The sequence below is a fragment of the Phyllopteryx taeniolatus genome, chromosome 7 (assembly GCF_024500385.1).
Source record: "Phyllopteryx taeniolatus isolate TA_2022b chromosome 7, UOR_Ptae_1.2, whole genome shotgun sequence".
In the NCBI taxonomy this organism is placed as follows: Eukaryota; Metazoa; Chordata; class Actinopteri; order Syngnathiformes; family Syngnathidae; genus Phyllopteryx; species Phyllopteryx taeniolatus.
In genome coordinates this window covers 27,735,777-27,758,100 of record NC_084508.1, presented here as the reverse complement: position 1 = coordinate 27,758,100, position 22,324 = coordinate 27,735,777, and the positions used below count along the sequence as shown (strand labels likewise).

At 40.1% G+C, this 22,324-nt stretch overlaps 1 protein-coding gene across 1 annotated transcript in view; it reads left to right on the top strand.

Annotated features, from left to right (window-relative positions):
• Positions 1-22,324, top strand: part of atp11b (ATPase phospholipid transporting 11B) — a 103,922-nt gene that overhangs the window by 63,974 nt on the left and 17,624 nt on the right. The window contains exons 22-30 of the mRNA XM_061780254.1: positions 341-443; positions 4,182-4,327; positions 4,772-4,831; positions 8,047-8,174; positions 11,012-11,150; positions 11,578-11,601; positions 14,840-14,905; positions 15,139-15,242; positions 18,839-19,004. Coding sequence (XP_061636238.1) covers positions 341-443; positions 4,182-4,327; positions 4,772-4,831; positions 8,047-8,174; positions 11,012-11,150; positions 11,578-11,601; positions 14,840-14,905; positions 15,139-15,242; positions 18,839-19,004 — 936 coding nt within the window. The remainder of the gene's footprint in view (positions 1-340; positions 444-4,181; positions 4,328-4,771; positions 4,832-8,046; positions 8,175-11,011; positions 11,151-11,577; positions 11,602-14,839; positions 14,906-15,138; positions 15,243-18,838; positions 19,005-22,324) is intronic.

Genomic DNA, 22,324 nt, shown 5'->3' with positions numbered 1-22,324 from the left:
GGTAACCCAGTAGAAACACCTCACTATGACTATATGTCAACACTACAACTACCATAAATAACGTACAGTACAAACATTGTTTAATATAATAAATTAATACCATTGAAGACTGTATTTGTATGTGTTTGTAATGGCAAATATTTGATACAAGTCAGGATTGGATCTCAATTGATTGTAAATGATCATTATGTTGTGGCCAGTCAGTGCATACGGAATAAAATGCTATACACAAAATGCTCTATATTATACTAAATACAAAATACTTTTACTGTAGTGAATGTTGTAGTGTCAGCAGAACTTCAAAATATATATCTTGGTGTGACTGGTGTGCTTTGTCCAGGTGGTGCGTCTTTTAAAAAGCTCTCCAGAGAAACCAATCACCTTAGCTATTGGAGATGGCGCCAATGATGTCAGTATGATTCAAGAAGCCCATGTTGGCATAGGTAAACCTATTACACTCTCAGCACATTCACGCTGTATAGTAATCTGTGAAACTAAGTCCAATCTATTCACTGAAAAACTAACTTATTTGCGTTTTTTGTCCTCTTTCTGAAATTCCACAAGATGGTGCCAAAGCCCTGTCTAATAACAAGTAGTGCTTTGACGCCATTTTGATGCCAAGAAACTATGTTGAAGTGAGGAGAGGGCTTTCTATTAAGGCTGCGGCACACAGAGCGACTCGGCCTGAGCCTGACCGAACTGTCACTCAGTGTGCGGGAACTGTTTAAATGAGTGGTTTTGCAGCGAGTCAAAGTTTGTAGTAATTAACCAATTAAAATGCACATTGGTTTGCACTCATACTAAAAATACATTTCCATGTTTTAAGTGAGCAAGAGAACGGCTGGTGCACCGCCTCCGAGCCATATAAATCTAGTATACATAAAAAACTTATGTGTGAGTGTGTGTTGCTGAAGTGCTTCAGCGACTAGGTATCCACTGAAAGTACGAATCCTGCCTTGGTGCTAGCAGTAGCCAATCAGAGGCGGAGTAAGGGTGGGTTATCGTTCCATAAATACAAGGGAGACTTTTTTCCGAACTCAATAAATTGTCATTGTTGTGGTAGCACCCGGCGCGCCGCTCACAAAAGCAGCGAAAAAAAAAAAAAAAACGCTCACATGCGAGCGAGCGCAGCAGGTACAGTCTAAGTGTACATGCGCTGTAACATCTACCATACGGTTTCTAATTGCATGGTATGCCATTCCCCTCTCTTGAGTTCTCTTGAGAGGGAGGCAGCGCCGCTCGCTGCAGGCTGGGCGGACAGGCTCACCGGCTTTCACATGCGAGGACCAGAGCAGACACGAGCCTTGGAATCGATCGATAAAGAGAAGCCTGCAGCCTCGGGGGAGTCTGTCTAGGGCTGGGCAACCCAAAGTGGCCAGCCAGCTCGCCGCTCGGCGCCAAAATGACGCGTATAACAGCAAGGAACTTTTGAAGTGTAGTGCAGCTCACGGGCTGGCTAGCTCGCTAGCTACCTTCTTAAAAGCACAAGCAAGTGATCTACCATGCTGTCACAGTTTCTGGGCTGACCATCGCTGGTTAAGCACAGTGGCGTGGTCCAAGGCAAACCCAGTTGAACCGGGCCTTTCACATCCACATAAACTAATGTACTTCAGTTTTGACAAACAAAGGGTGAGTGCTGTATGTCATTTAGGCCAAATTTTTTTTTGCCAAATTTGCTGTTTTGATCTCAAAATAGGCCATTTACGTGAACTGTATAGATCCGATGAGATTTTCCTGGGGGAGGCCGCTTCTGCTGTTAATAAGTAACGGTACTTTTACTCCGTTACAATGATCTACATGTCGCTCGCTACTTTTATTGATCAATTTTTGCTTATTTATCAACTATTTCATGCGCTTGACTCAGACTTCCGCATCGGGCGCTGTCAATCCAATTTAAGCGCTAGTAAGTCTTGTTCACCAATCAAACGACACAAGAAAGTTACATGACCTCACACAACGACTTCTATTGGGCCTCCCGGACATAGGTATTCACACTAGATAAGCCTGCCCCACTGATTGTCGTGTGAACGTGGCGGCCATGTTGGGAAGGTCGTCGTTACCATTAAGGCAACGGCACATTACTCTTTACATATAGACGAACAAAAACAACAGCTTTCTTATATTGCAGTATTTGTCTGGCACTGTCTGCTCAAACGTGGATATTTCAGCTCGCTTATATCTTGAGAAAACACCGTGCAGATTTTTTTTTTTGTAGTTTTGACACAGCAACATCAGAATTTCCACATTCACATTTTATTTTATTTTTAAATTGATCATGCTGTGGTAAAAAAAAAAATCTGAAGCTACTCACTATTTAATCAGTACTTGAGTAATAATTTCCATGTGTACTTTTTACTCCAGTAATTTTTTGTAGGACTCCTTTTTACTTGTCACGTTAATGTCAAGTAACAGTACTCTTACTTGAGGACAATGTTTGGCTACTCTACCCACCTCTGGAGCGGACATCCTCTTTTGCTACTCTTACTTTTATACATTTTTGCGAGGCGAGTGTACCACTACACCATCAGTGACTGGTTAATTTATGTTAAAATGAAAAATAATTTTATATTCAATTAAAATTAATTAAAAATAAATTAAATTAAAAATATTCTGTGCGAGGGCTCCGGGATCCCCCTTGACCCACCCACCCCAAAAATTTGTTTTTTTGTTTTGTTTTTTTGGTCACCTTTTTCATGCCTTTGGTTTGGTGTCGGCATGTCTGTTTTTAAATCTGTTTACAATTATGACAGTTTGAGTTACTGTACATTACGGTTTTATATAGTCTCCCCCTGTCCAGCAAATACTTACCACCTCTTTGTGAAATAGAAATACCCTATTTAAATACATAGGCATGTTTTTGTTGTATTTAATGCATTTAAAATTGTTGGAAAGGCCTAAAACACCTAAAACATTACAAACACATTTAAACACATAATATATTGAGAACAAGACCAATGGATAACACAAAAATATTATACAAACAGTATAAAAGAGTACCAACTGATATAAAAATCTGCAATATAGCAGGACCGCAAAGCAAGAACCCTGATATAGTGGAGGATTACTCTATCTGTTTTCCGTGATTATAAGTTGCAGAGACTCATTGTTTCAGGGCTGGGACTCATTGTTTCCAGACATGTGCATCCCAGGACTCATAGTCTCAAGTGTAAAATGATCTAGGATTTTAATTGTTAGTTAGCTGTTAACTCACGCGGAACCTTTTTCTCTCAGTGCACGATTTCCTGGTACACCAATTACAATGACGCACACATCAGAGCTTGGCTAAACATAACTCGATGTGGCTAACGGCTGATGCCTAGATCAGACAACAGGATTTTAACCCCGATACTGGCCCGATTAGCTATCGCGGGCAATTTCCCAGATCAGGCCTGACATATTTTGTCAGTAACGACAAAACCTCTTGTGGTGTGACACATTTATTTAGTTCCGCCTCTCCGACAGTGTTGGATTTGACAAGATAAAGCCCAGTGATCGTAAAAGATGGGATACAGTGGTATCGAAATACATCGTCGTGTAGTGTGGCCACTGTTTGACCGAGATGCGGCAAGATTTTATGGCAGTAGTACAATCGTGAAAGACCAAATTTGTCTTGTAGTCTTATCCAGGCATAACACAATGGAGGAATTGGATGGAGGACTGTTGGGAGGCAAATTTATAACAGCAGGATATTATCCTTTTTTTTTACTACTGTAATGCAGCCTTTCCCAGTCTCTCTAAGATGCACATGATCAAAATGTTTGACCTCCAGATGTTATATTAGATGTCTTTGAGTATGTTGAAAATCAACAATTATCTTGCAGCATCTGAGACATGAAAACACATATTGTAATTGCATGAGCTGTAGCTTCATTGCATGAAATTGTTACCTAAAGTTTAAATATATGCTATAATGTCACACATTTTCGGTGATACAAGCCCAACCCCATCTATGTTTACATACTCATTTTATCTCCCAGTCCAACACGCATCTCCGTTTCAGTAGCTTCACATTCCTAACCCTTTCTCTGTTCCTCTCCTGACTTGTAAAATCTACTTTTATGTGCCCCTGTTTTTGTAGGCATTTATGGCTATATTTTTTACCACACCGCCATCACACGTTTTTAATCTTGCATTCTCCCAGTTTGGAACCCCTGCCCTAATTCCTGTGTCTGTTGCTGTAGGAATTATGGGAAAGGAAGGTCGCCAGGCTGTGAGAAACAGTGACTATGCAATTGCCAGATTTAGATTTCTGGCAAAACTACTGTTGGTCCATGGTCACTTCTACTATATTCGAATAGCCACACTTGTACAATACTTTTTCTATAAGGTAAGTCTTACCAAACAAATGAAGAGCTGTTTTCCAAAACATGATCAATCCATTTTGATGATTTTTGAGAAACATTTATTTACCCAAACATTAAATTATACGAACTGTAATTATACCTGTTAAAACAATTAAGTGTTTCAGTCTAAACATGCTCGACAAAAGAGTCTGCACCCAATGAATAGCATAACAAGATTCATCATTTCTAAATTTGGCTTTTATCTCAGTTAGGAAAAGAGGTTTTTCAATGAATGTTGAGTTATTAGGAACCTAGCTTCAAAAGCGGAACTGTTTATCATTATTTTTAGTTTTTTTTTTTTTTTTTAACAAAACAAAAAAAAGAGTTAAAGTGTAGTGAAAAAAGTGGTTAGAATTTTTGTAAATGTAATTCTGTATTACATTTTCAGTAGCTTGAATGCAAGGTCACGTTTCTTTTTTCTTTTGTAGAATGTGTGTTTTATCACGCCCCAGTTTTTATACCAGTTCTTCTGCCTGTTTTCACAGCAAGTAAGTCTTTTTGCTCTTGATTGTTGTTGTTGTTGTTGCATGTGTTTAGTTGTCATTTCAGTGCTGCACAATGCCTTAAGTGGCTTCTGAGTTCACAACTACCTTAAGCAGTTTTGACACAAAATTGAAGACTGATTTCATTATTTATTTCAGGGTTCCTTCAAAGGTTGTGACCGTTCATACATACACTGCTCAACATAAGAGTATACACTCCAACAGAGTGTTAGAAAACGTAGCTATTCTTTTCAATGGAAATTTAATAGAACAGACTGCCCCATCACAACATGTTTTTCTTCATACTTGAAGTAGCATGTGACCCAAGACCTTTCCTGTACACATTTTTGTCTGGACTGGACTCTCCCAAAAGAGCATTAAATAGCTTATTCGGAACATTGCAGCTTGGGTTCTGACCAGAACAAAGAGATCAGTGGACATTCCAATTCAAAATTCACTACACAGGCTCCCATCCCAGTCAGCTATAGAATAGACTTTTAAAGTTGTGCGACTGGCCTATGTATGACAAAAAGGTTTAGGTTCTACATACATTAAATAAATGCTAATGAAATATAAACCGAGTAGGGCTCTGAGAGCTGCAGACACAGGTAAGATAGTGGAGCATAGAGACCAAAGCAAATTTTAGTAAGCTGTCTTGTTTTTCCCTACTTTGTTTTTAAATGCTTTTAATCGTATAAAGCAGTTGTTACCTTGTGAATGAAATGCACTATATAAAGAAATTTGCCTTGTCTTCTACATAATTAAACAAATTAATGTCATGATAATTAATCTCCTGTGAAGGTCCACACTGCCACTCTGCTATTCAGAAGACCTTACAACCTCTCCTCTTCCAAGTATGATGCAAAAACTACTCTTGGTGTTTCCCAGTGTTCATTATGAACGCTAATCCTCTGCTATTCACTGGTGATAGGGACCAGGCCCGAAACAAATAATGAAAGAACGGAAGCAATTGACGCTCCCCTAAAAAAATTATTAATGGAAATACTCTATTTTAAACTTTACATATACCATATACTACAGTTTTCCAAAATTGTTGAAGATAATTTCAAACTCATGTACGAGAGTCGACTGGTTAGCACATCTGCCTCACAGTTCTGAGGACCCTGGTTCAAATCCAGCCTCGCCTGTGTGGAGTTCTCCCCATGCCTGCGTAGGTTTTCTCTGGGTACTCCGGTTTCCTCCCACATCCCAAAAACATGCATGGTATGTTAACTGAAGACTCTAAATTGCCTGTAGGTGTGAGTGTGAATGGTTGTTTATATGTGCCCTGCGATTGGCTGGCGACCAGTTATGGGTGTACCCTGCTTCTCACACAAGATAGCTGGGATAGGCTCCAGCACGCCCACGACCCTAGTGAGGAAAAGCAGTATGGAAGATGGATGGATGGATTATAAAATTCCCCTAAAAAGTAAATGAGGAATTGATTTTGAAAAAAATGCTTGAGAAGTACATGCACCTGGCGAAAGACTTTCTCTAACTCACTCACAACCCAGGCTAAACTTATCTCCCCCCAATATACAGATATTGTCTTTCATTTGAGCCCAATTACTGAAATACTTTCCTATATAGAAAGACTGTAGCGACATCTTTTGGCGCCTTGGGTCATTCAGAAAGTGTAAAAAAGATATGCAGAGGGAAAGTTTTTCCAGTGAATATCTGGGGATTAGGCCCAGAGAAAAAAAATTGAATAGGTGAGTTTGAATAGTGAACTGCTAATATGTGGATGACTTCTGTAGTATAGAAAATATTGGCCATAGCTGTGACCATCATTTTCTGTCATGCTCCCACAATGTGGGCCATTGATTGCAAATGACATTTGTCAATTTGCACAGAAATGTATTTAATGTTGCAAAAAAAATACAGACCAGTGAATGTCTAATCAAAGTTTTAGATTTAAAAATGAAAATTCACAATAATTCAACCTTCTTGTTCCTCTAGACTCCGATGTGGAGAATAGGGCAGCAACCATATCCCTCCAACAAATTCGGTTTTGAGCTGTTTGCCTGGTTTTCTTGGCTTAAATCTCGACTCATCTCTGTTTGTCTCGGCCTCCCCACCTTTCCCCGGTGGGTTTCAGTCAAGTGCCTGGCTTGTGATGTTGTCTGTTGCTTTTCGTAAAATGTGTCCAGTCCATGCCCACTTACTCATTACATCCTAGTTTATGGGCTTCTGGTCTGTATGCTCCCATAAATTTCTTTATCCTTTCGGTCCATCTGATGTTCAGGATGTGTCTTAGGCACCTGTTGATGTATGTCTGTAGTTTGTTGTTGTTGGTGGTGGTCACTCTTCATGTCTCAGATGTGAGATCCATATAGGACGACTCCTTTGACGTTGCTATTGAATAGCTTGATGTTGTTATGACAGGAGAAAGCCTTGCTGTTCCAGATAGTGGTTATAGACATTTTGCCTTGTTTATTTGGCTCTTGATGATCGGGTCTGATAATAACTTCCAATTGTGGATGACTTAGCAGGTGAAATACTTGTATAGTGGGTAATGCCATTCCATCGACTGCTTGATGATAAGCAAGGTGGCGATGTGATCTGTGCAGGATCTGTCCTGGCGGAACCCTGCTTGCTTAGGTGTCTCCAGAATGACTCTGGTCAGGACTTTAGTGGAGCCAGACAGGAGCATTATTCCTTGTCAATTTCTACACAGTGACAGGTCACCTTTCTTGGTCATGTGGCCTCTCTTTCAGTCTTCTGGGATTTCTTCCCTCTCCCAGATCTTTTTTAGTAGGGGCTAAAACATTTTCATGGATGCTGTTGGATATGCCTGGAGCGCCTCAGGAAATATGCTGTCTGGCCCTCCAGCCTTGCCGTTCTTCATTGATGGCCTTGATGATTTCAGCTTTGGGATGTTGATGAGTGTTCACGTTGAACTCTTCGGTTGCTGGTGTTCTTCAGAAACAGTTGGTGCAGTGAAATTCAACCTTTGGAGAGACTAATCATCATCACAATTCTGGAAATGTTTCGTGTTCACGTAGAAATTCATAAAACCTTACATTTCAAAGAGGAGGTACTCATTTGTGTTGACCACTGTATAATGTATTAATAATTCCATTATTTGATACAAGCAAGTACTTGAGAATGAGTTACAATGAGTTACACTGGTGTGATAGTCTATACTTACTAAAGATCCAATGTGAAGATGAATAGTATGTCAATGTTGATTTGATGTTGATACTGTCCCTCTGTTCTAGACTCTGTATGACAGTGTTTATCTGACACTGTACAACATCTGCTTTACCTCACTGCCCATCCTGGTGTACAGTCTGTTTGAACAGCTTGTTCATCCACACGTCCTGCAGAGTAAACCAGTCCTATACAGGTACTGTATAAAAGTGTTACAACGTAGATTTACTGTGTGAGGGATGTTAAAAATAATCTATAGCTAATATACAGTGCCAAGAAAATGTTTTTGGTTCTGATTTTTTTTTTTTTTTTTTTTTTTATCTCACAAAGACAACCCAAGTAAATAAATACACAATGGTGTTACTAAATGACTTTATTAATTAAGTGGGGGAAAAAATTCTGAACTATCTTGGCCCTATGTGAAAAAGTATGCTGCATGTGTATGACTCGCCATGCAGCATGTCACGTTGACCCTGGACACGATACCAAAATTCTGACTTCGGGACTACAACCCCAATTCCAATGAAGTTGGGACGTTGTGTTAAACATAAATAAAAACAGAATACAATGATTTGCAAATCATGTTCAACCTATATTTAATTGAAAACACTACAAAGACAAGATATTTAATGTTCAAACTGATAAACTCGATTTTTGTTTTTTAGCAAATAATCATTAACTTAGAATTTTATGGCTGCAACACGTTCGTAAAAAGCTGGGACAGGTGGCAAAAAAGACTGAGAAAGTTGAGGAATGCTTATTAAACACCTGTTTGGAACATCCCACAAGCGAACAGGCTAATTGGGAACAGGTGGGTGCCATGATTGGGTCTAAAAGGAGCTTCCCTGAATTGCTCAGTCATTCACAAGCAAAGATGGGGCGAGGTTCACCTCTTTGTGAACAAGTGCGTAAGAAAATAGTCGAACAGTTTAAGGACAATGTTCATCAACGTACAATTGCAAGGAATTTAGGGATTTCATCATATACGGTCCATAATATCATCAAAAGGTTCAGAGAATCTGGAGAAATCACTGCATGTAAGCGGCAAGGCCGAAAACCAACATTGATTGCCCGTGACCTTCCTGAGCCCATGTGGTGATATCCTTTACACATTGATGTCGGTTTTTGATGCAGTGCCGCCTGAGGGATCGAAGGTCACAGGCATTCAATGTTGGTTGTCGGCCTTGCCGCTTAAATGCAGTGATTTCTCCAGATTCTCTGAACCTTTTGATGATATTACGGACCGTAGATGATGAAATGCCTTAATTCCTTGCAATTGTCTGTTAACGAACATTGTCCTTAAACTGTCGACTATTTTCTCACGCACTTGTTCACAAAGAGGTGAACCTCGCCCCATCTTTGCTTGTGAATGACTGAGCAATTCAGGGAAGCTCCTTTTATACCCAATCATGGCACCCAGCTGTTCCCAATTAGCCTGTTCACCTGTGGTATGTTCCAAACAGGTATTTGATGAGCATTTTTCAACAACTTTCTCAGTCTTTTTTGCCACCTGTCCCAGCTTTTTTGGACGTGTTGCAGCCATAAAATTCTAAGTTAATGATTATTTGCTCAAAACAATAAAGTTTATCAGTTTGAACATTAAATATCTTGTCTTTGTAGTATATTCAATTTAATATAGTTTGAACATGATTTGCAAATCATTGTATTCTGTTTTTAGTTGTGTTTAACACAACGTCCCAACTTCATTGGAATTGGGGTTGTATATACAGTAAATGAACAGGTCATTTAAATAGACACATTCCTCCATCTAGTGATCGGTTATCATTTTTTTTAAACTCGCTGATCGGTCCCAAAAATCCTGATTGTGTAAAGCCTATTCTAAACAATGCATGTGCACCTCTTCAATGGCTGCTTTTGCTGTTTTTCATTGCGTCCAGAGCCACGACACTCAAACAGTGGACCTTTTTGATCCACTTGGATTTTGCATTTGGGTGGTTTGGTCTAAACTCTTCTCCAACTCCCCGGTTGGTCTGCTCATGCAGGCTAACGTGTGCTAAGATACACTATCTATGAGCACCGTTAAGAGTGAGTAGTAGCGAATAGTTCCAAGTGATGCTTCTTGCATCTTGTTTCTCCATGAGGTAGTGGAGTCTGCACTCTGAAGCAGGTCGGCAGCTTGCCATTTTCTCCTCCTGTCAAGCACGCACGCACACACACACACACACACACACACACTGAGGCACACACAACCCTCCCTCCACATAAAGGCATTTCTCTATTTGTCTAACTTGTCGGCAGACAGGCAGTCATTGGCTGGCTGTTTGTGTACTGGCCTTTAAGACAAAAATGGAGCACTGTTGCGTATGTTTTTTGTTTTGTTATGTTTTAAATACCGTTACTTTAAAACACTGGTACCGTGCTGTTTTTGACGTCAAAATACCTCGCTTCGGTACTGGTATTGGTATTTTGTGCAACAATAATTAAACCATGAGTGTCTTTGGTGTGCCAAAGAAAAAAACAGAAGGGTTAATTATACATACGATGTTTAACATTTAACAAAAACCATCAAGTAAAAGAAAAAATTAAACTACCAAAATCAGTTGGTTGCTCAGGGGTCTTAAGACTCAAGAGATAGCGAGAAGTCTCATTTTTGCAAAGTCTTGGATGTTTTAGTCTAAAGACAAACTTTTTGGCATATTTATAAAAAAAAAAAAAATGAAAAAAAAATGGTCCCATTTCATATTGTATTACATTTGGGGCATTCCAACTTCAAGGCACCACTGCACTGCCGTGCCTGAATCTGCCATAAACTGAAATGATTAACTTGGGAAAATAAAATGGTACTTAAAATAGTACTTGCTGAACTTGTTTTACTTACCAGGTACAGCTAATATTTTTTATATTCTTTACCAGTTGAATAAGTGTATTCTTTAGTGTTTTTGGTCCTCCAGTTAGGCACTAAATTCTGTTGCTACCAACTCTCATGTCAATTTTCCAATTTAAATGCATATTGTACTATATAGAATGTTTTCCAGAATATTTTAAAATGATTTGTTTCTCTGTTTCTTCCAGAGACATCGGCAGGAACTCTTTGTTATCTTTCCGAACATTCCTCTATTGGACTATCTTGGGGTTCTGTCATGCTTTTGTCTTTTTCTTTGGATCCTACATACTGATGGGCGAAGACACCACACTTATGGGCAACGGTCAGGTGTGTGTGTGTGTCGTTGTGTTCATGTGCTTTTGTCAGACCTCAGAAATAGAACCTAAACTCTCACCATCCCCAGTGTTGCTTGTCCTCTTAATGATAAATTAGAACAAATGCAATACTGTAGACACTTATAATTTTGTTGTTATTGCTACCTGCATTCCTTTTTGCAGTCACTCACTACCCCTTAACTCTCCATTTCTATATGTTCTATGTTTTGTTACCGCAATCAGAAGTTTTCATTATCAACATGTATGGCATTCCGGAGTTGAATTTGTTTGATTTTCAAAACCTTTCTCTTGTTTTTTTTTTCCATTTCCTCTTGCACATGTTTGCAATTTGTATCATCCTAACCTTTGCTGACTTTTCTCGCTTATCTTCTCTTGCCATCTTTCATTGACTCTTGCCTTCATGCTGTGCATGTTTTCAGATCTTGCGAGCTAACAGGCAGCTGGTAAGCATCAGCTCGACATTTGAAAGGTTTCTGCGGGGCGGGTTACACTCAATTAGGGACTAACCAGTTTTTCTATTGTCAGTATTGTTTTTTTTTTTTTTTTTTTTTTTTGTTTAAACAAAGGTTTCTTTCTAGACACCAGAAATGATTTTAGACAATGATACTTTTGATTCCATAACTTCAGTCTATAATTAATTGTTAATCATTGCCAAGTTGGTCACGCTTGTATTTTAATAATGAAAGTAATTGTTTTGTGGAAGAACTGCAGAAATTCAATCTTGACTGACTGAGGACTGAACAAATCACAAAGAAACTACTTTTACAAGTCGATGCCTTAAAAACCGCCGCACAACGAGCAGCCAGACCCGACTGAACTGCCGCGCAGTGTGCAGGGTTTGCTAACTATTTTCATGAATGACCGATCAGTCTGCCACTGGTTATGGCGCGATTCAATATTTCAATCGCCGGCGCACACTGTCGCAGCTTACAGGCAATCAAAATGCACATAAACGCTGGAAATACGGTGGCCGACTGGTTAGAGCGTCAACCTCACAGTTCTGAGGACCCGGGTTCAATCTCTGGCCCCGCCTGTGTGGAGTTTGCATGTTCTCCCCGTGCCTGCGTGGGTTTTCTCCGGGCACTCCGTTTTCCTCCCACATCCCAAAAACATGCATTAATTGGAGACTCTAAATTGCCTGTAGGTGTGACTGTGAATGCAAATGGTTGTTTGTTTGTATGTGCCCTGTGATTGGCTGGCAACTAGTTCAGGGTATACCCCGCCTCCTGCCCGATGACAGCTGGGATAGGCTCCAGCACACCCGCGACCCTCGTAGGGAGAAGCGGCTCAGAAAATGGATGGATGGATGAGTCGCAGAATGGCCTTCGCACCAAACCATACACGGACCCTTTCCAAAAAACTAGAATATCATGGAAATGTTTATTTCCATAATTCTATTCAAAAAGTTAAACTTTCATAGATTATACATTCAGGGCACACAATTTTAAAAAATTCAAGTATTGTTTATTTTTACATAATTTTGCAGGCCATAAATGTTTTAAACTGAGTGTCACGCAATAATCATCAACTAAACTCAAAGCACCTGCACAAGTTTCCCCAGGTCTCATTGGTTCAATTGTCTCAGTTGGGTTCAATATGGGGAAGACTGCAGACTTGACAATTGGCCAGAAGACCATCATTGATAACCTCCATAGGATGGGGAAGCCACAAAAGTTCGTAGCGAAGAAGGCTGGCTGTTCACAGAATGCTGTGTCCAAGCATACAGTGGGGACGGAAAGAATTCAGAGCCCCTTAAATTTTTCACTCTACCACAATTCTGTCTGAGCTCTTCAAGCAATTCCTTTGACCTCATATTTCTCATTTTGTCTGACATGCACTGTGAGCTGTAAGGTCTTGTATAGACAGGTGTGTGGCTTTCCTAATAAAGTCCAATCAGTGTCATCAAACACAGCTGGACTCCAATGAAGGTGTAAAACCTTCTCAAGGATGATCAGAAGAAATGGACAGCACCCGAGTTAAATATGAGTGTCACAGCAAAGGGTCTGAATACTTATAGCTTTGATATTTTATTTTTTATTTTTTAATAAATCTGCAATAATTTCAACAACTCTGTTTTTTTCTGTCAATATGGGATGCTGTGTGTACATTACATTATCCATCCATCCATTTTCTGAGCCGCTTCTCCTCACTAGGGTCGCGGGCGTGCTGGAGCCTATCCCAGCTGTCATCGGGCAGGAGGCGGGGTACACCCTGAACTGGTTGCCAGCCAATCGCAGGGCACATCGAAACAAACAACCATTCGCACTCACAGTCATGCCTACGGGCAATTTAGAGTCTCCAATTAATGCATGTTTTTGGGATGTGGGAGGAAACCGGAGTGCCCGGAGAAAACCCACGCAGGCACGGGGAGAACATGCAAACTCCACACAGGCGGGGACGGGGATTGAACCCCGCACCTCAGAACTGTGAGGCTGACGCTCTAACCAGTCGGCCACCGTGCCGCCTACATTACATTAATGAGGGAAAAAATTTACTCAAATGATTTTCGCAAATAGCTGCAATATAACTAATTTAACGGGGTCTGAATACTTTCCGCACCCACTGTATCAATGGAAAGTCTATTGGAAGGACAAAATGTGGCAGGAGAAGACGCACCACCAAAAAAGATGACCAAGGGCTTCAGCGGATTATCAAACAGAGAAGATTCAAGAATCTAGCAGTTCTTTGGGTCAAGCCACTTCTGAGCCTGACCCAATGTAGGAAGCGTCTCACCTGGGCCAAGGAGACGGACTGGACTGTTGGCCAGTGGTCCAAGGTCCTCTTTTCCGATGAAAGTAAAGTGTGCCTTTAATTCGGGAATCAAGGTCCAAGGGTTTGGAGGAAGACGGGTGAAGAACAGAACCCAAGCTGCTTGAGGTCCAGTGTGAAATCTCCAAAGTCAGTCATGATTTTCCAGTGCAGGTGTTGGTAAACTCTACTTTCTTAAATCCAAGGTCACCGCAACAGTCTACTAGAATGTTTTAGAAGACTATAATTCCATCTGCTGAGGATCTGTATGGAGATGCAGATTTCATCTTCCAGCAGGACCTTGCCCCTGCCTATACCACCAGAAGCACCAAAACCTGTTTTGATGCCCATGCCATTGAGTGATTTAATTTGACCCTATTTTCGCTCTTTTTTTTTTTTTCCTTCTACAAAGACTGAGAAGTAAATGGTGATTTTAGTATTTAGTATAGACAGTATTCTAATTTTTTGAATTCCTGAGTTTGTGGGTTTCATGAGCTGGAAACCCAAATTATGTAAAAATAAACAAATAAATACTTGAAATTGTTTACATTGTGTGCCCTGTTAAAGAAATTATGGAAATAAATAAATAAAAATAAATCAAACTGTCATAAAGAGCGTCGGCAACACCTATTTTATGCGATGGTCAGGTCCAGTTGGATTCAACCGCATCGCGCAGTGTGCAGCAGGCCTTATGTGTAAACATGTAACAGCTGTTAACTAACTTTTAGGTAAGCATGTCTTTAACGAGAAAAAGATGCAAGAAAGTTCTTATAAATTATGGCAAGTTGAAGGTTTAAGAAGGGCATTCCCGGTGTATAACTCTAATGGCATTATTGACAACAGGAAATAATTGCAAATATTTCAAACTGGATTTAAAGAGTTGATGAAAAGAATTCCTTTTGTTCATACCACCAATGTAATTTTGTGTCGCAGATGTTTGGTAACTGGACTTTTGGAACGTTGGTCTTTACAGTCATGGTCATCACTGTCACTTTAAAGGTAAACAAAACAAAATGTTTGCTTTTAATTTCAAATATTATTATGTCTGCGCGTGCATGCATGCGCCACAACTGATGTTAGTTGGTTTTCAAAGTGTCTATTTTGCCAAGGTTTTATTATTTTTTTCCTCAGTAGCATTGATGCATATTGTCATAGAGGATTGGTTCGTAACCTGTCCATATAAATGTCTTACACCTAGTTGTCTGTTCTTTCATTGTGTGCTTTAATAACAGCTTGCATTGGAGACTCATTTCTGGACCTGGATGAACCATTTTGTGACATGGGGCTCAATAGCCTTCTATTTCATCTTCTCTCTCTTCTATGGAGGAATCATCTGGTAAGAAAAATTCCTGTAATGGAATGTACTTCATCACCAACTGAGAATCTTATACTGCAACTCGTCCATCCAGTTTATATTTGTTAATGGGAATCTTTGTAATCTTGGACAATACAGTAGTGCTTGGAGATACGAGTGACACGACTTAAGTTTTTCGAGATACGAGCCATCGATTGGCCGAGTTTTTCCTTTGATTTGTGAGCCCAAACTTGAGAAGTGAATGCTGTACGGCAACAGGAGGCTGCATTCACTTGACAACAAGCAGAACTTTAGCAGATTATAATTAGTAAATATTCTTTTTTTTAAAAAAAAGGTGTCAATCTGTACATTGCCATTACCAAGTTGAAGTTGAAAACTAACTATCAAACAAAGTGAATTATATGTGTACCTGAAACAATCTACAGAGCCTCGAGCAAGCATACTGTGGAAACACCACAGCCAGCCACACGGGCAGCGTTCTCACAATGAGCACAACACAACAATTAGAATACAACATTTCCAACATTTAGTGCATGAAATTAATTTATAAACCTTTGAGATTTTTTTTCCTTCGCGGAAGAAGCTTCACTATTTGCTTAAATATATTAATCTTAAATGGTTGGGAATGCTCCATAGCATTGAGGCAATCATCCTGTGGCATTGCCTGGGAAGCCCAGATTTCCTTGATGCTTGCAGTCAGTTCTTGTTTCTTTTTGGGTCTGGTGCCCCTCATTTTCCTCTTGATAAAACCCCATCGATTCTCAATGGGGTTGAGATCCGGCGAATTGGCTGGCGAGTCAAGCACTGTGATGGCATGGGCATCATACGAGGTTTAGGGTTAGAACATCGTGGAAAGCTTTATTTATTTCCATAATTTCATTTTTAAAAAGTTAAACTTTCATAGATAATAGATTCAGGGCACACAATTTCAAGCATTTATTTGTTTAGTTTTACATAAATTGGGCTTCCAGCTCATGAAACTCACAAAATCAGGAATTCAAAAAATTTGAATACTGTGAAGAAATCACCATTTACTTCTCAGTCTTTGTAGGAAAAAAAAGAACGAAATTAGGGTCACATTAAATCAATCAATGGCATGGCATGGCATGGGCATCAAACCAGGTTTTGGTACTTTTGGCGGTATGGGCAGAGGAAAGGTCCTGCTGGAAGATCAAATTTACATCCCCATACAGATCCTCAGTAGAAGGAATCATGAAGTCCTCTCAAACCTCTGGTAGACTGTTGAGATTTAAGAAAGCAGAGTTTACCAACACCTGCACTAGACATTACACCCCAAATCATGACTGACTGGATATTTTACTTTGGACCTCTAGCAGCTTGGGTTCTGTTCTTCACCCGTCTTCCTCCAAACCCTTGGCCAACTGGCCAACAGTCAAGTCCTTCTTCTCCTTGGCCCAGTTGAGACGCTTTCTACGTTGGCTCAGGCTCATTCGGAAGTGGCTTGACCTGAGGAACCCGACAGTTGTAGCCCATCTCCCAGATGTGTCTGAATGTGGTGGTTTTTGAAGCTGTGACTCCTGCCTAATTCCACTCATTCTGGATCACTGCTGAATTCTTGAATCTTTTCTGTTGGATAATCCGCTGAAGCCCACGGTCATATCTTTTGCTTGTGCATCTTCTCCTGCCACATTTTGTCCTTCCACTAGACTTTCCATTGATTTGCTTGGACACAGCACTCTGTGAACAGCCAGCCTCCTTAACTATGAACCTTTTTGGCTTCCCCGTCCTATAGAGGATATCAATGATGGTCTTCTGGCCAGTTGTCAAGTCTGCAGTCTTCCCCATATTCCCCATAACTGAAGCAATTTAATGACACCTGAGGAAACCTGTGCAGGTGCTTTGAGTTTAGTAGATGATTAGTGTGTGACACTCAGTTTAAAACATTTATGGCCTGCAAAATTTGAGCTGATTTCTTGACAATATTACAACTTTTTGAATTACTGGTTTTGTGAGCTGGAAGCCCAAATGATGTAAAAATAAACAAATAAATACTTGAAATTGTTTAAATTGTGGGCCCTGAATCTTGAATCTATGAAAGTTTATCTTTTTGAATGGATTTATGGATTGTCATTGTAACAAGTGTATCCAGTCGCATGACCGGTGTCACGTCTTCTGGTTCTGCCTCTCCGACAGTGTTTGATTTGACAAGATAAAGTCAAGTGAACGTAAAAGATGGGATGCGTTGATATCGGAATACATGTCGTGTAGTGTTGCCACTGTCTGCCGGAGATACGGCAAGATTTTATGCCAGTAGTCTGACGTAGTGCAATCGGGAAAGACCAAATTTCTTATAGTCTGATCCAGGCATAAGAAGCAACACTTTCAGTCAAGTAGGTGAAAAACGTGGCAAATGTGGTCAGACAGGAATAACAGGTAAAATGGGTTATGTACCCAAACAGAAGAGGGTTTTTGAGGATAGTCAATTACTAGCATAGTGGTGATGCCACCCAACTGTCACACAGCCTCTTCAGTCTGCTCCCATCAGGCAGGAGACTGTGGAGTCTGCGGGCCAGGACTAGCCGACTCAAAGACAGTTTTATTCATCAGGCTCTCAGGATTCTGAACTCTCTGCCCCCTCTACCGCTTTTGTCCTCTGCCCACCTGAACTCTGACGCCCCGCAAACATGTAGATGCACGGACACACACACACACACACCTACCCTCAGGATCGCAGCAGCCACTTTAGCAGAGGTTTTGTCATCTAATTTATAAATGTATTTGCCTTGGTCTCTGACCTTTACGATGTTGCATACGTCACCTGACCTTTGATATTTGCACATTCAATTAATACTTTTCATACTGTATATACTATAGTTTATTTAGCTTTTATATTGATGTTATTGTACTGACTGCGGGCCCTTGAGTACCGTCATTTCAATCCTCTGTGTTACGAATATGGAGGAATTGACAATAAAAGTACCTTGAACCTTGAAATATTTCATAACTGCAGTCTTACATTCAATTCCCCCATTAAATTGTTTTATTTTTATCCATTCATTCATCTTCCGTACCGCTTATCCTCACTAGGGTCGCGGGCATGCTGGAGTTTATCTCAGATGACTGTTGGTAGGAGGCAGGGTACACCCTGAACTGGTCGCCAGCCAATCACAGGGCACATATAAACAAACAACCATTCACACTTCCATTCACATCTACGGGCAATTTAGTCTTCAATTAACCTACCATGTTTTTTGGGGATGACGGGCGGAAACCAGAGTACCTGGAGAAAACCCACGCAGGTGCGGGCTGAACATGCAAACTCCACACAGGCGAGACAGGATCTGAACCCGGGTCCTCAGAACTGTGAGGCAGACGTGCTAACCAGTCGTGCACCGTGCCCACCAGTCGTGCACCATGCCGCAACATGTATTTTTGTTGTTTCACAAAACCCTTGCTTTGGGTCCCTGTGCAATTAACCTTCCAAAAATTGCTCCTCAAAATTAGAAAGTTTCTCCTCAAATGAAGAAAGGATTAGCAAAACTGCTCCTCAAAGCAAAAAAATTATTTCGAGCCTTGACATTTCTATTCTTCACATTGTTCCCCTACACACGTTATGATAATCATTCTTTTAAAGTATTAAATTGTTTCTTTTACAGGCCATTCCTGCACACCCAGGATATGTATTTTGTGTTTGTCCAACTGCTGTCCAGTGGCTCTGCCTGGTTCGCTATCATCATCATTGTCATAACGTGCCTCTTTCCGGATGTTCTGAAGAAGGTGTTCTACCGACATCTGCAGCCCACCAGCACACAGAAAAGTCAGGTAGAATGGGTGGCAAAGGAGTTGGGGACAATAATAATTTGGAATTGGACATTGACTGCTTGACCAATTAACTGTATACTGTACCTCTCTACATATATACATACACATATACAGTGGGGCAAAAGAGTATTTAGTCAGCCACCAATTGTTCTCCCACTTAAAAAGATGAGAGGCCTGTAACTTACATCATAGGTATACCTCACCTATGAGAGACAAAATTAGGGGGAAAAAATCCAGAAAATCACATTGTCTGATTTTTAAAGAATTTATTAGCAAATAAGTATTTGGTCACCTACAAACAAGCAAGATTTCTGGCTCTCACAGACCTGTAACCTCTTCTTTAAGAGGCTCCTCTGTTCTCCACTCGTTACCTGTATTAATGGCACCTGTTTGAACTCGTTATCAGTATAAAAGACACCTGTCCACAACCTCAAACAGTCACACTCCAAACTCCACTATGGCCAAGACCAAAGACCTGTCAAAGGTCACCAGAAGCAAAATTGTAGACCTGCACCAGGCTGGGAAGACTGAATCTGCAATAGGTAAGCAGCTTGGTGTGACGAAATCAACTGTGGGAGAATTATTAGAAAATAGAACACATACAAGAACACTGATCATCTCCCTCGATCTGGGGCTCCACGCAACATCTCACCCGTGGGGTCAAAATGATCACAAGAACGGTGAGCAAAAAGCCCAGAACCACATGGGAGGACCTAGTGAATGACCTGCAAAGTCCTGGGACCAAAGTCACTAAGGACGTGTCCCCCTGCTAACGCCAGTACATGTCCAGGCCCACCTGACGTTTGCTAGAGAGCATTTGGATGATCCAGAAGAGGATTGGGAGAATGTCATATGGTCAGATGAAACCAAAATAGATCTTTTTAGTAAAAACTCAACTTGTGTTTGGAGGAGAAAGAATGCTGAGTTGCATCCAAGGACCGCCATACCTACTGTGAAGCATGGGGGTGGCAACATTATGCTTTGGGGCTGTTTTTCTGCAAATGGACCAGGATGACTGATCCGTGTAAAGGAAAGAATGAATGGGGCCATGTATTGGGAGATTTTGAGTGAAAACCTCCTTCCAATCAGCAAGGGCATTGAAGATGAAACGTGGCTGGGTCTTTCAGCATGACAATCATCCCAAAAACACCGGCCGGGCAACGAAGGAGTGGCTTCGTAAGAACCATTTCAAGGTTCTGGAGTGACCGAGCCAGTCTCCAGTTCCCAACCGCATAGAAAATCTTTGGAGAGAGTTTGAAGTCTGTGTTGCCCAGCGACAGCCCCATAACATCACTGCTGTAGAGGAGATCTGCATTGAGAAATGGGCCAAAATAGCAGCAACAGTGTGTGAAACACCTGTGAAGACTTAAAGAAAACGTTTGACCTCTGTCATTACCAACAAAGATTATACATAAGAAGTATTGAGATAAACTTTTGTTATTGACCAAATACTTATTTTCCACCATAATTTTAAAATCTGACAATGTGATTTTCTGGAATCATTTTTTTTTCTCATTTTCTCTCACAGATTAGGTATACCTATGATGAAAATTACAGGCCCCTCTCATGTTTTTAAGTGGGAGAACATGCACAATTAGTGGCTGACTAAATACTTTTTTGCCCGTGTGTCTGTCTGTCTGTCTATCTATATGTGTGTGTGTCTAGACACAGACACTGCTTTAATTAACTTTTCCTGACTATGTAATAATGAATTTATTAATAATGCAGACATTACGTGTCTCAAAATATGACTAGAGCTGGAGGAAAAATAATCTGTAAAAGAAAGCTAAGGAAAATACTCTCAGATTGAAAATTGTTTACCGAGTTCCATATACTGCATTTAAGCTATAAGTAAACCCTTTTTCTTACGACAAAAGCACGGCAATAGGTGGTTCATTCAAACAGCATGAACAGGTTTTGATATGAAGCACAAACACACAGTTGTCAAAATGTGCATGGTCATCTTTCTGTAGGGAACAAATTTCCTACCTTTTTGTCTGAGGAAAAAAATATTTTCTCCAATCTTGTCTGTCTGCGCTCTAACGTGTCTAGTATTGTCCTTGTGTGTGTAGTTTTCTCAGTGTCTAACCTCTCTGTATGCTTTCACTCCTTTCCTGGTGTAGATGTATTCCAACTGTGTGGCAATAGGTGATGACTTCATCGCTCTTCAACCTCTGTCCAGAGCCAAGAATCCACTGGGCAAAATTAGGTAGAGGACATGAGACAGAGACAGCCCTGGGTTTAAAATACACTCTGTTCCAAATTATTACGCATAGAGGATTTAAGTCAAGTAAGCATCGGATTTCCTTTAATTTTTTTTTTCGGATGGGGGTTCGCATGTTGTTTCTACCGTTTGGCTAGATCACTCAGTCCCAGACAAGTTTCATAATTTCACAGATAAGCCGAATTAATTGAACATTACTTAAGTTGTTTTGTGTTCTTAAGCGAGTTTGTTTTTATGCATATTGGTTAAAAAGGCTTTTACTGCTAATGAAAAACCTGGAATACTCTAATCATTTGAGTAAAAAATGAAATCACACGTTTCAAGAAAATCATCATACAGTACTGATAAAATGTGCGTCAGAGAGCAAACCAGTTTGTACAGAGCCAGGCGGATTCAGTCAAGTTTCTTAGGCAACTGCATTGTATTTGAAGTTGCTATTGAGAACCTATGGACCATTATGAAAAGGAAAATCGTGGAGTGTGCGGCAGTGTAGCCACAAACAGCAACTCTTGGGGGCAATTGTTGTCATGAACTAAACTCTTAATTGACGAGAGAGTTATCGAGGTGGTATCAGACAGAGAAGAGGCTCTTCTGCTAACATTTAACATGATCAACAAAAATGTTAGGGGTCAAAATACCTTCTCTTTTCAATGATCTCTGTAATGACAAATATGACAATTCTTTATAGAACGTATTTATTTTTATTATTAACCCTGTTGTGCATAATTTGAAACGTGTTTCTGAGTAATTTTACAATTACAATTGTCATCGTGGTGGTATTGTTAAAGAAAAAATCCCTATGATTAAACAAAAATGTTATTCTGTGAATTGCATTGCATATTTGAGAAATTTCATAAAAACAGCATAATGTATACTTAATAATTTGGAACACAGTGTATTACATTAAGAAAATTAAATAGAACCAACAACATTTTGGAGGACTTTGTCAGACATTACACTGCTACACTATATATACTACTACTATATATGTATGTATGGATGTATGTGTATGTATGTATGTATGTATGTATATATACAGTGGGTACAGAAAGTATTCAGACCCCCTGAAATCTTTCACTCTCTTACATTCCAGCTA